This window comes from Balaenoptera borealis, assembly GCF_965194805.1.
Source record: "Balaenoptera borealis genome assembly, chromosome: 7".
NCBI classification, from domain to species: Eukaryota; Metazoa; Chordata; class Mammalia; order Artiodactyla; family Balaenopteridae; genus Balaenoptera; species Balaenoptera borealis.
In genome coordinates, this window is record NC_138864.1 from 93,221,128 (window position 1) to 93,235,540 (window position 14,413).

The following is a 14,413-nucleotide window of genomic DNA, read 5'->3' on the forward strand; positions in this document are numbered from 1 at the left end:
AGAATAAAAATCTAACTGTGCAAATTACTATTTCCACATATTCTTCCTGCAGAGTTGTCACACCTTACTTTATGTGATCCTTCTAAACATATTTCTTTTACTTCTCATGAGAATCTTCAACTTATATATCAAGTCTTTAACATGGAGAAAATATTGACTATAAAGAGTCTACTTTGTGTTTTTATGTCAAATATTTGAAATCAGATAAAAACTTCATTTCAAGCCCTCTCCCACCCCTGGCCAAGGAAAATATGATGATTGCTTGGTCAACAGAATTCATTAATGGCAAGGAACTATTTTTTTCTACTTCAAAGGTACTTAACTACAAAAGAAAAACTAAAATTTGGCAATATTTACAGACTGAAACAGATCTGCCATACATTTGGGGTCAAAAATATTTCCAAATAAAACTGCAATCAAATATTTAACTTCACTGCCAATGTTTTTGAATTCGTGGTATTTGTATGACATTTTCTAGTAGTGTTTTTACATTTACAGTCTCATTAGCTCTTCATAACATTTCTCTATACAGGCAGAATGATATTGTTTGCATTTTAGATAAAGACACTGAGGTCCAGAGAAGTTATGATCTGCATAAAGTAACACAGAACTAGAATTTAGGACGCTGAGGTCCAGTGTACATTCTATTATACTTCACCATGTTGTTTCACATTTTCTTAAACAAGATATCCCTCTCTAAAGAAAGGGTAGGAACTTTACTTAGAAAATCCATTCATATTTTATGATTTTTAGCTAAAATATAAGCTAATCACATTTATCAAAAATAAAATTTTCATTGAATGCTGAAGATTATATTATTACTCAGAGTAGATAAAGGTTTTTAAACATTTGGGATAAATGGAAAATAAAAAAGCAAGAGTATTATATTTTGAGACTATTATAGTTTTGAAAAAATGAGCTATCATCTTATACCAATGTTAGCAAAATATTGAGTCAAGTAGCTATTACTTATTATACTAGGTTACCGTACCTGCAGAAGTTGGTGGGAATCACAATGGCATATCCAACAGATGTTCCTCCTAAACAGTTACCCAATTCATGGAAGAGGCCATGAGCCATAGATTCCAATGGCAAAACAATTAGAAACATGCTCAGGAAGATTCCGTTTGTTGGCTAAAAAAAATTTAAAACAGCATGTTTACATAGAGTGTGTGACTGAACTTATGTATGTGTATATGCATATATATTTACATAAATGCATATTCATTCATTTTTTTGCCTCTACTTCCAAAAAGGATAAAAAGGATAATTAATGACCTAAAAACCGTTATAAGTTGAAAGAGACAAGTGTATACATGGACGAGCAATGAACCCTAAATTTATCTCTAAGCTCCTTGGAAGTCATGGCAAAACAAATACAGCACATTGTATTTTTATGATGTGCTGTATTTTTATGATGGGAGGTCAAATAACATCCCACTCAAACTAAAAAACAAAACAAAAATATAACCACACCCTTGATATGACACAGAAAAAGCCAGAAAACAAATCCTTTCCTGTTAAAACCCACATGCTCTAAATCATTTTACAAATAACACACTCATTTACTTTATCAGAAAAGGTACTTTAGAAAGGGTTTTTCTTTCCCCTGTGAAATGTCCAGAAATCAAGAGAAAATCTTAAACTGTAAGCTCCTTAAAGCTATCAAAATGAATTCCATTCTTAAAATTAAACTTATAACAAACTTTTCCTTTGAAAAGCTCTAGACTATAAATTCAAAACTGTAAAAAAAAAAATATATATATATATATATAAGACATATATTGAAGACATTTAAGCAGCCTAAAAACAGAATGGAAAAAGGGAGGCAGGAGACATATTAAAAGAAGACAAGATTTAAGTAGTATTTGCAATTAAAAGAAACAAAATATTAAACGACCCATTTAAATGAAAAGGAAAAGGAAGGATGAAGTACCAGTACTGACCTATATTTTTACAATACAGATAGTATCCCACATTTTTTGTGTTGCTACTGCACATATTACACAGTTATGTGTCTATGTGCATGAATACAGTTTTCTAACACTAATAAGTCATTCATTTGATCAGAATTTTAAGAAAAAAATGAAGTTGACTCCCATAATGGAAAAATGGATATAATGCCCTATTTTTGGTACATTCTGTGTTATCAATTACATAAATAATACAGTACATGCTCAATTTAGAAACAACAGAAAATACAAATGAGTAAAACTATGATTAGAATAATTCCAAGTACCATCATCCACACACAGCTAACTTTTTAAAATATGTTCAGACATCATACAATATATACAAATATTCACAAATATTTATTTAGTTTCTTACCAAAGTGCAATGATATATAATGTTCTGCAAACTTTTTAATATGTTAAAGCCTATTAATGTAATTCTAAATCATTTGTAAATACCAAATGACATTACTATCATATTTATAAAATTTTAATTAGCTGATTTCCTATTTATTGTATTTAGATTCCTTTTAATTTTCTCCTATGATAAACAAAACCAGAATAAGTATGGAGCTCTCTGATTATTAATTATGTTAAATACCTTTGATCATTTTGGTTTCATCTTTGGTGAAGTATTTTGCCATGGGGCTGCCTTTCTGTCACTGATTTAGTTTTACTTTGCTCTCAGTATATTTTAGATAAAAGTCTTTAGTTGGATACAAACAGATGGAGAGATATACCATGTTCTTGGATTGGAAGAATCAACATTGTGAAAATGACTATTCTACCCAAAAGCAATCTACAGATTCAATGCAATCCCTATCGCATTACCAATGGCATTTTTCACAGAACTAGAACAAAAAATTTTACAATTTGTATGGAAACACAAAAGACCCCCAATAACTAAAGCAATCTTGAGAAAGAAAAAGGGAGCTGGAGGAATCAGCCTCCCTGACTTCAGATGATACTACAAAGCTACAGTAATCAAGACAGTATGGTACTGGCACAAAAACAGAAATATAGCTCAATGGAACAGGATAGAAAGCCCAGAGATAAACCCATGCACCTATGGTCACCTAATCTATGACAAAGGAGGCAAGAATATACAATGGAGAAAAGACAGCCTCTTCAATAAGTGGCACTGGGAACACTAGACAGCTACACATAAAAGAATGAAATTAGAACACTTCCTAACATCACACACAAAAATAAACTCAAAATAGATTAAACACCTAAATGTAAGGCCAGATACTATAAAACTCTTAGGGGAAAACACAGGCAGAACACTCTAGGACATAAATCACAGCAAGATACTTTTGACCCACCTCCTAGAGAAATGGAAATAAAAACAAAAATAAACAAATGGGACCTAATGAAACTTCAAAGCTTTTGCACAGCAAAGGAAAACATAAACAAGACGAAAAGACAACCCTCAGAATGGGAGAAAATATTTGCAAACGAAGCAACTGAGAAAGGATTAATCTCTGAAATATACAAGCAGCTCATACAGCTCAATATCAAAAAAGAAAAAACAAACCAATCCAAAAATGGGCACAAGACCTAAATAGACATTTCTCCAAAGAAGACATATACAGATTGCCAACAAACACATGAAAAGATGCTCAACATCACTAATCATTAGAGAAATGCAAATGAAAACCACAGTGAGGTATCACCTCACACCAGTCAGAATGGCCATCATCAAAAAATCTAGAAACAATAAATGCTGGAGAGGGTGTGGAGAAAAGGGAACCTTCCTGCACTGTCGGCAGGAACGTAAGTTGATATAGCCACTATGGAGAACAGTATGGAGGTTCCTTAAAAAACTAAAAATAGAACTACCATATGACCCAGCAATCCCACTACTGGGCATATACCCTGAGAAAACCATAATTCAAAAAGAGACATATACCACAATGTTCACTGCAGCATATTTATAATAGCCAGGACATGGAAGCAACCTAAGTGTCCAAGGACAGATGAACAGATAAAGAAGATATGGCACATATATACAATGGAATATTACTCAGCCATAAAAAGAAACGAAATTGAGTTATTTGTAGTGAGGTGGATGGACCTAGAGTCTGTCATACAGAGTGAAGTAAGTCAGAAAGAGAAAAACAAATACTGTATGCTAATGTATATATATGAAATCTAGAAAAATGGTACTGATGAACCTAGTGTCAGGGCAGGAATAAAGACGCAGACGTAGAGAACGGACTTGAGGACACAGCGGGAGAAGGGGAGGCTGGGATGTAGTGACAGAGCAGCACTGACATATATACACTACCAAATGTAAAATAGATAGCTAGTGGGAAGTAGCCGCATAGCACAGGGAGATCAGCTCAGTGCTTTGTGACGACCTAGAGAAGTGGGATAGGGAGCGTGGGAGGGAGGCTTCAGAGGGAGGGGATATGGGTAATATGTATACATATAGCTGATTCACTTTGTTGTACAGCAGAAACTAACACAACACTGTAAAGCAATTATACTCCAATAAAGATGTATAAAAAAAAGTCTTTAGTTGGTTGTATTGCAAATACCTTTCCCTCTCTGTGACTCTGTTAATACTGTTTTTTGCTTAACATAAGTTCTTAAGTGTAATGTAGTCATTTTGCATCTTGTTAAATCTTCTCCACCCACCTAAAAGTCAAGAAGGTATTGTACATTATCCTCTAAAGGCTTTGTTGTTTTGCACTTTGCTTTTAGGTCTATAATCCAAATGTAGTTATTTTTATAATAACAGTCCAAATTAAGTTTTTTATGTGAAAACCCAATTATCTAATTACTAATTATTGAAAATCTCAACCATTCCACATTATTGTGTCATCTTTGTCATAAATCAAGTATTCTGATATCTACTTTTATACTCTTATGTTCCACTGGACTATCTGTCTATCCTTTCAAATATTTTCTTTTGCCTACATTTCCTCCTTTCTTTCTGGGACTCCAGTAAAACACAGATGATATCTCTCTGTATCCTCAATGAGTCTTATCCTTTTCTCTGTATAGTATTTTCTCTATTTTTCCTCTTTAAGCTCCTTCTTTCATAGCTTCGTCTGAACTATATTTTCCAGTTCACTAATGCTCACTTGTCATTTGTCTAATCTGTTAAACTAGCACACTGAATGAATTTCAGGTATTTTATTTTCTGATTCTAAAATTTGTCTAGTTCTTTTTCAAATCTGCCTTGTCACTTTCTTATAGTTTCTAACTTCCTACCATTATGTACTATCTTTGCTTTTTTTCAACTTGCTAAGTATGATGGCTTTCTTTGTTTGATAATTCCAATATCTCAAGAACCTATTGTCTGTTGGTTCTGCTGCTTCTTGCTCTCAATGCCATGTGAGTGTGTGTGTGTGTGTGTGTATCTGGTTATATTTATGAGCTGAACACTGTATGCAAAAAACCTATTTTGTGATTAATTTCGGACCTAGAATAATTATACCTTCTCCAAGAGGATGTTTGTTTCTTCCAGGATGCTGGGGGTTATTAACAGTCTACATATCTTAATCCAGGTTTGACCACTTAATCCAGGTTGGATCACTAATAGGATACAATGTCAGGAGGCAAATTCGTTAAAGGACATAATGTACATATTAGAAAATATATTTCTGCTATAAACACCATTTCTTCTCATACAACTTATGTATGTCCAAGAGAATTTACATAGTTTGTATATTGGTTGGGTTAATGATAACTATATCAGTGAGCAAAATTACCCTTTTTTGACATAGCTTACAACTTAAAAGATGGAACATTCTCACAACTATTACTACAGAAACTTCAACTGCTTTTTCAGTTAACTCTTAGGTTTAACGGGTAATCATCTTATCTACAAATATTGATAATTTCACTACTTTCTTTTCAATTTCTACACCTTCTATTGCATATGTTGCTCCATTATAATAGAAAATGCTTTGATCAATTAAACACTTATTCACATAAAAGTGGATAGGGAACTTTTAGATATGGATGGCCAACTGTACTACACCATAAATATAAGGGACTTGAGCAACTGCGAATTTTGGTATTCACAGGGGGTACTGGAACCAATCCCCTGTGGATACCGAGGGAGGACTGTACGTTCAAATTATGTCAGCCATTTATATAATTATTGGTGGAGTGATCAACATGGCGAAGGAGTAGAACAGGGAGCTCACCTTCCCCCCACAAAAACATTAAAAACACATCTACAAGTGGAACGACTCACATAGAACATCTACTAAACACTGGCAGAAGACCTCAGACTTCCCAAAGGGCAAGAAAACCTCCACGTAACAGGGTAGGACAAAAGGGAAATGAAAAAGAAAGAAATCGGGACAGGGCCTGCACCCCAGGGAGGGAGCTATGAATGAGAAAAGGTTCCTGAATCCTGGGGAGTCCCCTCACTGGTAGGGAAATCAGCCTGGATGGAGGGGAGCTTTGGAGCCTAGGAGGAGAGCGCAACAACCGGTTTGCGGAAGGCAAAACAGACAGTCACCTGCACAGAAGGTCGTCACTGCCACCCTGTGCTCCCCCACCTGAGACATTCGGCTGTTGGTGAGGGTGGGGGCTAGGTGCAGAAGTACAGGCTTCAGGGGTCAGACCCAGGGAAGGGACCAGGGTTGGCTGCATGGAGACAGCCTGAAGAGGCTGGACTGTGGCAACAGAGGGGGTACTCAGAAGAAGCCAGGGCCTGCCACAGAGGCAAGGTGCCATTGTTGGGGGGTGCAGGGGGAGAGGGGTGGGACCACCATTAAGAGCTCCTTTCCCTGTGAGTGCTCCCAGGCAACAGGACACTGCCCACAGGAGCTCCGTTGGGGGGGGGGGGCGGTGTGCAAGTCATTACCGCCATCCTGGGCTCCAGAGGTGGGCACAGGCCGCCGCTATGAGACCTAAAAGCAGGCTGCCCTCGCTATCCCAGGAGTGCACGGACAGGAGCCGCCCATAGGAGACCCCCAAGCAGGTGCCAAGCCCTGCCCCCACTGTCGAGTGCACAAGGGCCACTGAACCCACACACCCCACATCAAAAGGCAAAGGCCAGCACACGTTGAGGAAAGAGACAGCAAGCATCCAAACTAAAAGCAGCCCCTCTATTTCGGAAAAGATGGCGGAGTAGAAGGACTTGAGCCCACCTTCTCCCATAAAAACACCAAAATCACAACTAACTGCTGAACAACCAACAACAAAAAAAGACTGGAACCTACCAAAAAAGATACTTTACATCCAAAGACAAAAAAATATCCACAAGAAGATGATAGGAGGAGTGCTTTTGTGACATAATCAAATCCCATACCTGCCGGGTGGACAACCCACAAACTGGAAAATAATTATACTTCAGAGGTTCTCCCACAAGAGTGAAAGTTCTGAGCCCCATGTCAGGCTCCCCAGCCTGAGGGTCTGGCATCAGGAGGAGGAACTCCCAGAGCATTTGGCTTTGAAGGCCAGCAGGGCTTGAGTGCAGGAGCTCCAGAGGAGTGGGGGAAACACAGACTCCACTCTTGGAGGGTGCACACAGGTTTTACGTACACTGGGACCCAGCACAAAGTAGTAACTCCATAGGAACCTGGGCTGGACCTACCTATGAGACTTGGAGGATCTCCGGCAGAGATGGGGGTCAGCTGTGGTTAAATAGTGGGGAGGGGGAGCAAGAACACTGATGGCAGAGGCCCCAGAGAATATTGATCAGCATGAGCTCTCCGAGAGGTCATTGCCAGTTTGGCATCAAGACCTAGTCCTACCCAACAGCTTACAGGCTCCAGTGCCGGAATGCCTCAGGCCAAACAACCATCAGGATAGGAACACAGCCCCATCCATCAGCAGACAGGGTGCCTAAAGCTGTACTGAGCTCAAAGCAACCTCTAAGCACACCCCTTGACACGGTCCTGCCCAGCAGAAGGACAAGACCCAGTTCCACCCACCAGTGGGCAGGCACCAGTCCCTCCCACGAGGAAGCCTGCACAAGCCACAGGACCAACCTTACCCAGCAGGGGCCAGACACCAGAAGTAAGAGGAGCTACGATCCTGCAGCCAGCGGAAAGGAGACCACAAACACAGAAAGTTAGACAAAATAATAAGGCAGAGAAATATACTCCAGACAAAGGAATGAGATTAAAAACTCATAAGAACAACCAAATGAAGAGGAGATAGGCAACCTACCTAAAAAAGAATTTAGAGTAATGATAGTACAGATGATCCAACATCTCAGAAAAAGAATGGAGGTACAGATCGAGAAGATACAAGAGATGTTTAACAAAGAACTAGAGGATTTAAAGAACAGAGATTAACAATACAATAACTGAATTGAAAAATACACTAGAAGGAATCAATAGCAGAATGATTGAGGCAGAAGAACGAGTAAGTGAGCTGGAAGACAGAATGGTGGAAATCACTGCCACAGAGCAGAGTAAAGAATAAAGAATGAAAAGAAATGAGGACCGAGCATTAACCAAGATGGCGGAGTAGAAGGACGTGCTCTCACTCCCTCTTGCGAGAGCAACAGAATCACAACTGGCTGCTGGACAATCACCGACAGGAAGACCCTGGACTTCACCAAGGAGGATACCCCACGTCCAAGGAAAGAGGAGAAGCCACAGTGAGACGGTAGGAGGGGCGCAATCAGAGTAAAATCAAATCCCATAACTGCTGGGTGGGTGACTCACAGACTGGCAAACACTTATACCACAGAAGTCCACCCACTGGAGTGAAGGTTCTGAGCCCCACGTCAGGCTTCCCAACCTGGGGGTCCTGCAACGGGAGGAGGAATTCCTAGAGAATCAGACTTTGAAGCCTAGTGGGAATTGATTGCAGGACTTCTACAGGAATGGGGGAAACAGAGACCCCACTCTTGGAGGGCACACACAAAGTAGTGTGCGCATGGGGACCCAGGGGAAGGAGCAGTGACCCTGGGGGAGACTGAACCAGACATACCTGCTGGTGTTGGGGGGTCTCCTGCAGAGGCGGGGGCTGGCTCTGTTTCACCGTGGGGACAAGGACACTGGCAGCGGAGGTTCTGGGAAGTGTTCCTTGGCGTGAGCCCTCCCAGAGTCTGCCATTAACCCCACCAAAGAGCCCAGGTAGGCTCCAGTGTTGGGTTGCCTCAGGCAAAACAACCAACAGGGAGGGAACCCAGCCCCACCCATCAACAGTCAAGTGGATTAAAGATTTACTGAGCTCTGACCGCCACAGCAACAGTCAGCTCTACCCACCACCAGAGCCTCCCATCAAGCCTCTTAGATAGCCTCAACCACCAGAGGGCAGACAGCAGAAGCAAGAAAAACTACAATCCTGCAGCCTGTGGAACAAAAACCACAGTTACAGAAAGATAGACAAGATGAAAAGGCAGAGGGCTATGTACCAGATGAAGGAACAAAAAAAAACCCCAGAAAAACAACTAAATGAAGTGGAGATAGGCAACCTTCCAGAAAAAGAATTCAGAATAATGATAGTGAAGATGATCCAGGACCTCGGAATAAGAATGGAGGCAAAGATTGAGAAGATGCAAGAAATGATTAACAAAGACCTAGAAGAATTAAAGAACAAACAAACAGAGATGACCAATACAATAACTGAAATGAAAACTACACTAGAAGGAATCAATAGCAGAATAACTGAGGCAGAAGAACGGATAAGTGACCTGGAAGACAGAATGGTGGAATTCACTGCTGCGGAACAGAATAAAGAAAAAAGAATGAAAAGAAATGAAGACAGCCTAAGAGACCTCTGGGAAAACATTAAACGCAACAACATTCGCATTATAGGGGTCCCAGAAGGAGAAGAGAGAGAGAAAGGACCAGAGAAAATATTTGAAGAGATTATAGTCGAAAACTTCCCTAACATGGGAAAGGAAATAGCCACCCAAGTCCAGGAAGGTCAGAGAGTCCCATACAGGATAAACCCAAGGAGAAGCACGCCGAGACACATAGTAATCAAAGTGGCAAAAATTAAAGACAAAGAAAAATTATTGAAAGCAGCAAGGGAAAAACGACAAATAACATACAAGGGAACTCCCATAAGGTTAAACTCTACAAGCCAGACGGAGTGGCATGATATACTTAAAGTGATGAAAGGGAAGAACCTACAACCTACAACCAAGATTACTCTACCCAGCAAGGATCTCATTTAGATTTGATGGAGAAATCAAAAGCTTTACAGACAAGCAAAAGCTACGAGAATTCAGCACCACCAAACCAGCTCTACAACAAATGGTAAAGGAACTTCTCTAAGTGGGAAACACACGAGAAGAAAAGGACCTACAAAAACAAACCCAAAACAATTAAGAAAATGGTCATAGGAACATACATATCGATAATTACCTTAAACGTGAATGGATTAAATGCCCCAACCAAAAGACATAGACTGGCTGAATGGATACAAAAACAAGACCCATATATATGCTGTCTACAAGAGACCCACTTTAGACCTAGGGCCACATACAGACTGAAAGTGAGGGGATGGAAAAAGATATTCCATGCAAATGGAAATCAAAAGAAAGCTGGAGTAGCTATACTCATATCAGATAAAATATACTTTAAAATAAAGAATGTTACAAGAGACAAGGAAGGACACTACATAATGATCAAGGGATCAATCCAAGAAGAAGATATAACAATTATAAATATATATGCACCCAACATAGGAGCACCTCAATACATAAGGCAACTGCCAACAGCTATAAAAGAGGAAATCGACAGTAACACAATAATAGTGGGGGACTGTAACACCTCACTTACACCAATGGACAGATCATCCAAAATGAAAATAAATAAGGAAACAGAAGCTTTAAATGACACAATAGACCAGTTAGATTTAATTGATATATATATAGGACATTCCATCCAAAAACAGCAGATTACACGTTCTTCTCAAGTGTGCATGGAACATTCTCCAGGATAGATCACATCTTGGGTCACAAATCAAGCCTCAGTAAATTTAAGAAAATTGAAATCATATCAAGCATCTTTTCTGACCACAACACTATGAGATTAGAAATGAATTACAGGGAAAAAAACGTAAAAAAGACAAACACATGGAGGCTAAACAATACGTTACTAAATAACCAAGAGATCACTGAAGAAATCAGAGAGGAAATCAAAAAATACCTAGAGACAAATGACAATGAAAACACAATGACCCAAAACCTATGGGATGCAGCAAAAGCAGTTCTAAGAGGGAAGTTTATAGCTATACAAGCCTATCTCAAGAAACAAGAAATATCTCAAGTAAACAATCTAACCTTACACCTAAAGAAACTAGAGAAAGAAGAACAAACAAAACCCAAAGTTAGCAGAAGCAAAGAAATCATAAAGATCAGAGCAGAAATAAATGAAATAGAAACAAAGAAAACAGTAGCAAAGATCAATAAAACTAAAAGTTGGTTCTTTGAGAAGGTAAACAAAATAGATAAGCCATTAGCCAGACTCATCAAGAAAAAGAGGGAGAGGACTCAAATCAATAAAATCAGAAATGAAAAAGGAGAAGTGACAACAGACACCGCAGAAATACAAAGCATCCTAAGAGACTACTACAAGCAACTTTATGCCAATAAAATGGACAACCTGGAAGAAATGGACAAATTTTTAGAAAGGTATAACCTTCCAAGACTGAACCAGGAAGAAACAGAAAATATGAACAGACCAATCACAAGTAATGAAATTGAAACTGTGATTAAAAATCTTCCAACAAACAAAAGTCCAGGACAAGATGGCTTCACAGGTGAATTCTATCAAACATTTAGAGAGGAGCTAACACCTATCCTTCTCAAACTCTTCCAAAAAATTGCAGAGGAAGGAACACTCCCAAACTCATTCTATGAGGCCACCATCACCCTGATACCAAAACCAGACAAAGACACTACAAAAAAAAGAAAATTATAGACCAATATCACTGATGAATATAGATGCAGAAATCCTCAACAAAATACTAGCAAACAGAATCCAACAACACATTAAAAGGATCATACACCACGATCAAGTGGGATTTATCCCAGGGATGCAAGGATTCTTCAATATACGAAAATCAATCAATGTGATACACCATATTAACAAATTGAAGAATAAAAACCATATGATCATCTCAATAGATGCAGAAAACACTTTTGACAAAATTCAACACCCATTTATAATAAAAACTCCCCAGAAAGTGGGCATAGAGGGAACCTACCTCAACATAATAAAGGCCATATATGACAAACCCAAGCAAACATCATTCTCAATGGTGAAAAACTGAAAGCATTTCCTCTAAGATCAGGAACGAGACAAGGATGTCCACTCTCACCACTATTATTCAACATAGTTCTGGAAGTCCTAGCCATGGCAATCAGAGAAGAAAAAGAAATAAAAGGAATACAAATTGGAAAAGAAGAAGTAAAACTGTCACTGTTTGCAGATGACATGATACTATACATAGAGAATCCTAAAACTGCCACCAGAAAACTGCTAGAGCTAATTAATGAATATGGTAAAGTTGCAGGATACAAAATGAATGCACAGAAATCTCTTGCCTTCCTATACACTAATGATGAAAAACCTGAAAGAGAAATTATGGAAACACTCCCATTTACCACTGCAACAAAAAGAATAAAATACCTAGGAATAAACCTACCTAGGGAGACAAAAGACCTGTATGCAGAAAACTATAAGACACTGATGAAAGAAATTAAAGATGATACCAACAGATGGAGAGATATACCATGATCTTGGATTGGAAGAATCAACATTGTGAAAATGAGTATACTACCCAAAGCAATCTACAGATTCAATGCAATCCCTATCAAATTACCAATGGCATTTTTTACGGAGCTAGAACAAATCATCTTAAAATTTGTATGGAGTCACAAAAGACCCCTAATAGCCAAAGCAGTCTTGAGGGAAAAAAATGGAGCTGGAGGAATCAGACTCCCTGACTTCAGACTATACTACAAAGCTACAGTAATCAAGACAATATGGTACTGGCACAAAAACAGAAAAATAGATCAATGGAACAAGATAGAAAGCCCAGAGATTAACCCACGCACCTATGGTCAACTAATCTATGACAAAGGAGGCAAAGATATACAATAGAGAAAAGACAGTCTCTTCAATAAGTGGTGCTGGGAAAACTGGACAGCTACATGTAAAAGAATGAAATTAGAATACTCCCTAACACCATACACAAAAATAAACTCAAAATGGATTAGAGACCTAAATATAAGACTGGACACTATAAAATTCTTAGAGGAAAACATAGGAAGAACACTCTTTGACATAAATCACAGCAGGATCTTTTTTGATCCACCTCCTAGAGTAATGGAAATAAAAACAAAAATAAACAGATGGGACCTAATGAAACTTCAAAGCTTTTGCACAGCAAAGGAAACCATAAACAAGATGAAAAGACAACCCTCAGAATGGGAGAAAATATTTGCAAACGAATCAACGGACAAAGGATTAATCTCCAAAATATATAAATAGCTCATTCAGCTCAATATTAAAGAAACAAACAACCCAATCCAAAAATGGGCAGAAGACCTAAATAGACATTTCTCCAAAGAAGACATACAGACGGCCACGAAGCACATGAAAAGATGCTCAACATCACTAATTATTAGAGAAATGCAAATCAAAACTACAATGAGGTATCACCTCACTCCTGTTAGAATGGGCATCATCAGAAAATCTACAAACAACAAATGCTGGAGAGGGTGCGGAGAAAAGGGAACCCTCTTGCACTGTTGGTGGGAATGTAAATTGATACAGCCACTATGGAGAACAATATGGAGGTTCCTTAAAAAACTAAAAATAGAATTACCATATGACCCAGCAATCCCACTACTGGGCATATACCCAGAGAAAACCGTAATTCAAAAAGACACATGCACCCGAATGTTCATTGCAGCACTATTTACAATAGCCAGGTCATGGAAGCAACCTAAATGCCCATCAACAGACGAATGGATAAAGAAGTTGTGGTACATATATACAATGGAATATTACTCAGCCATAAAAAGGAACGAAATTGAGTCATTTGTTGAGACGTGGATGGATCTAGAGACTGTCATACAGAGTGAAGTAAGTCAGAAAGAGAAAAACAAATATCGTATATTAATGCATGTATGTGGAACCTATAAAAATGGTACAGATGAGCTGGTTTGCAGGGGAGAAGTTGAGACACAGATGTAGAGAACGGACATATGGACACCAAGGGGTGAAAACTGCGGTGGGGTGGGGATGGTGGTGTGCTGAATTGGGCGATTGGGATTGACATGTAGACACTGATGTGTATAAAATTGATGCCTAATAAGAACCTGCAGTATAAAAAAACAAACAAACAAAACAACTAATACTAAACTTTCATTGGGTTATTTGTACGGAAATATGTTAATATAAATGTTTCAGACATTACATGAAATTTCTAAAAATCTTATATTTGTATTTGTATGGAAATATGTATGGAAATATGTTAATATAAATGTTTCAGACATTACATGAAATTTCTAAAAA

General features: G+C 38.4%; 1 protein-coding gene across 4 annotated transcripts in view; it reads right to left on the reverse strand.

Annotated features, from left to right (window-relative positions):
- Window positions 1-14,413, reverse strand: part of TMEM168 (transmembrane protein 168) — a 63,168-nt gene that overhangs the window by 12,561 nt on the left and 36,194 nt on the right. For 3 of the 4 annotated variants that reach the window (XM_082400052.1, XM_082400053.1, XM_082400054.1), the window contains one exon: window positions 992-1,134. In XM_082400052.1, coding sequence (XP_082256178.1) covers window positions 992-1,134 — 143 coding nt within the window. Of the gene's footprint in view, window positions 1-991; window positions 1,135-2,553; window positions 4,231-14,413 lie in introns of those variants that run through there. The other variant, XM_082400055.1, reaches the window with a different exon arrangement.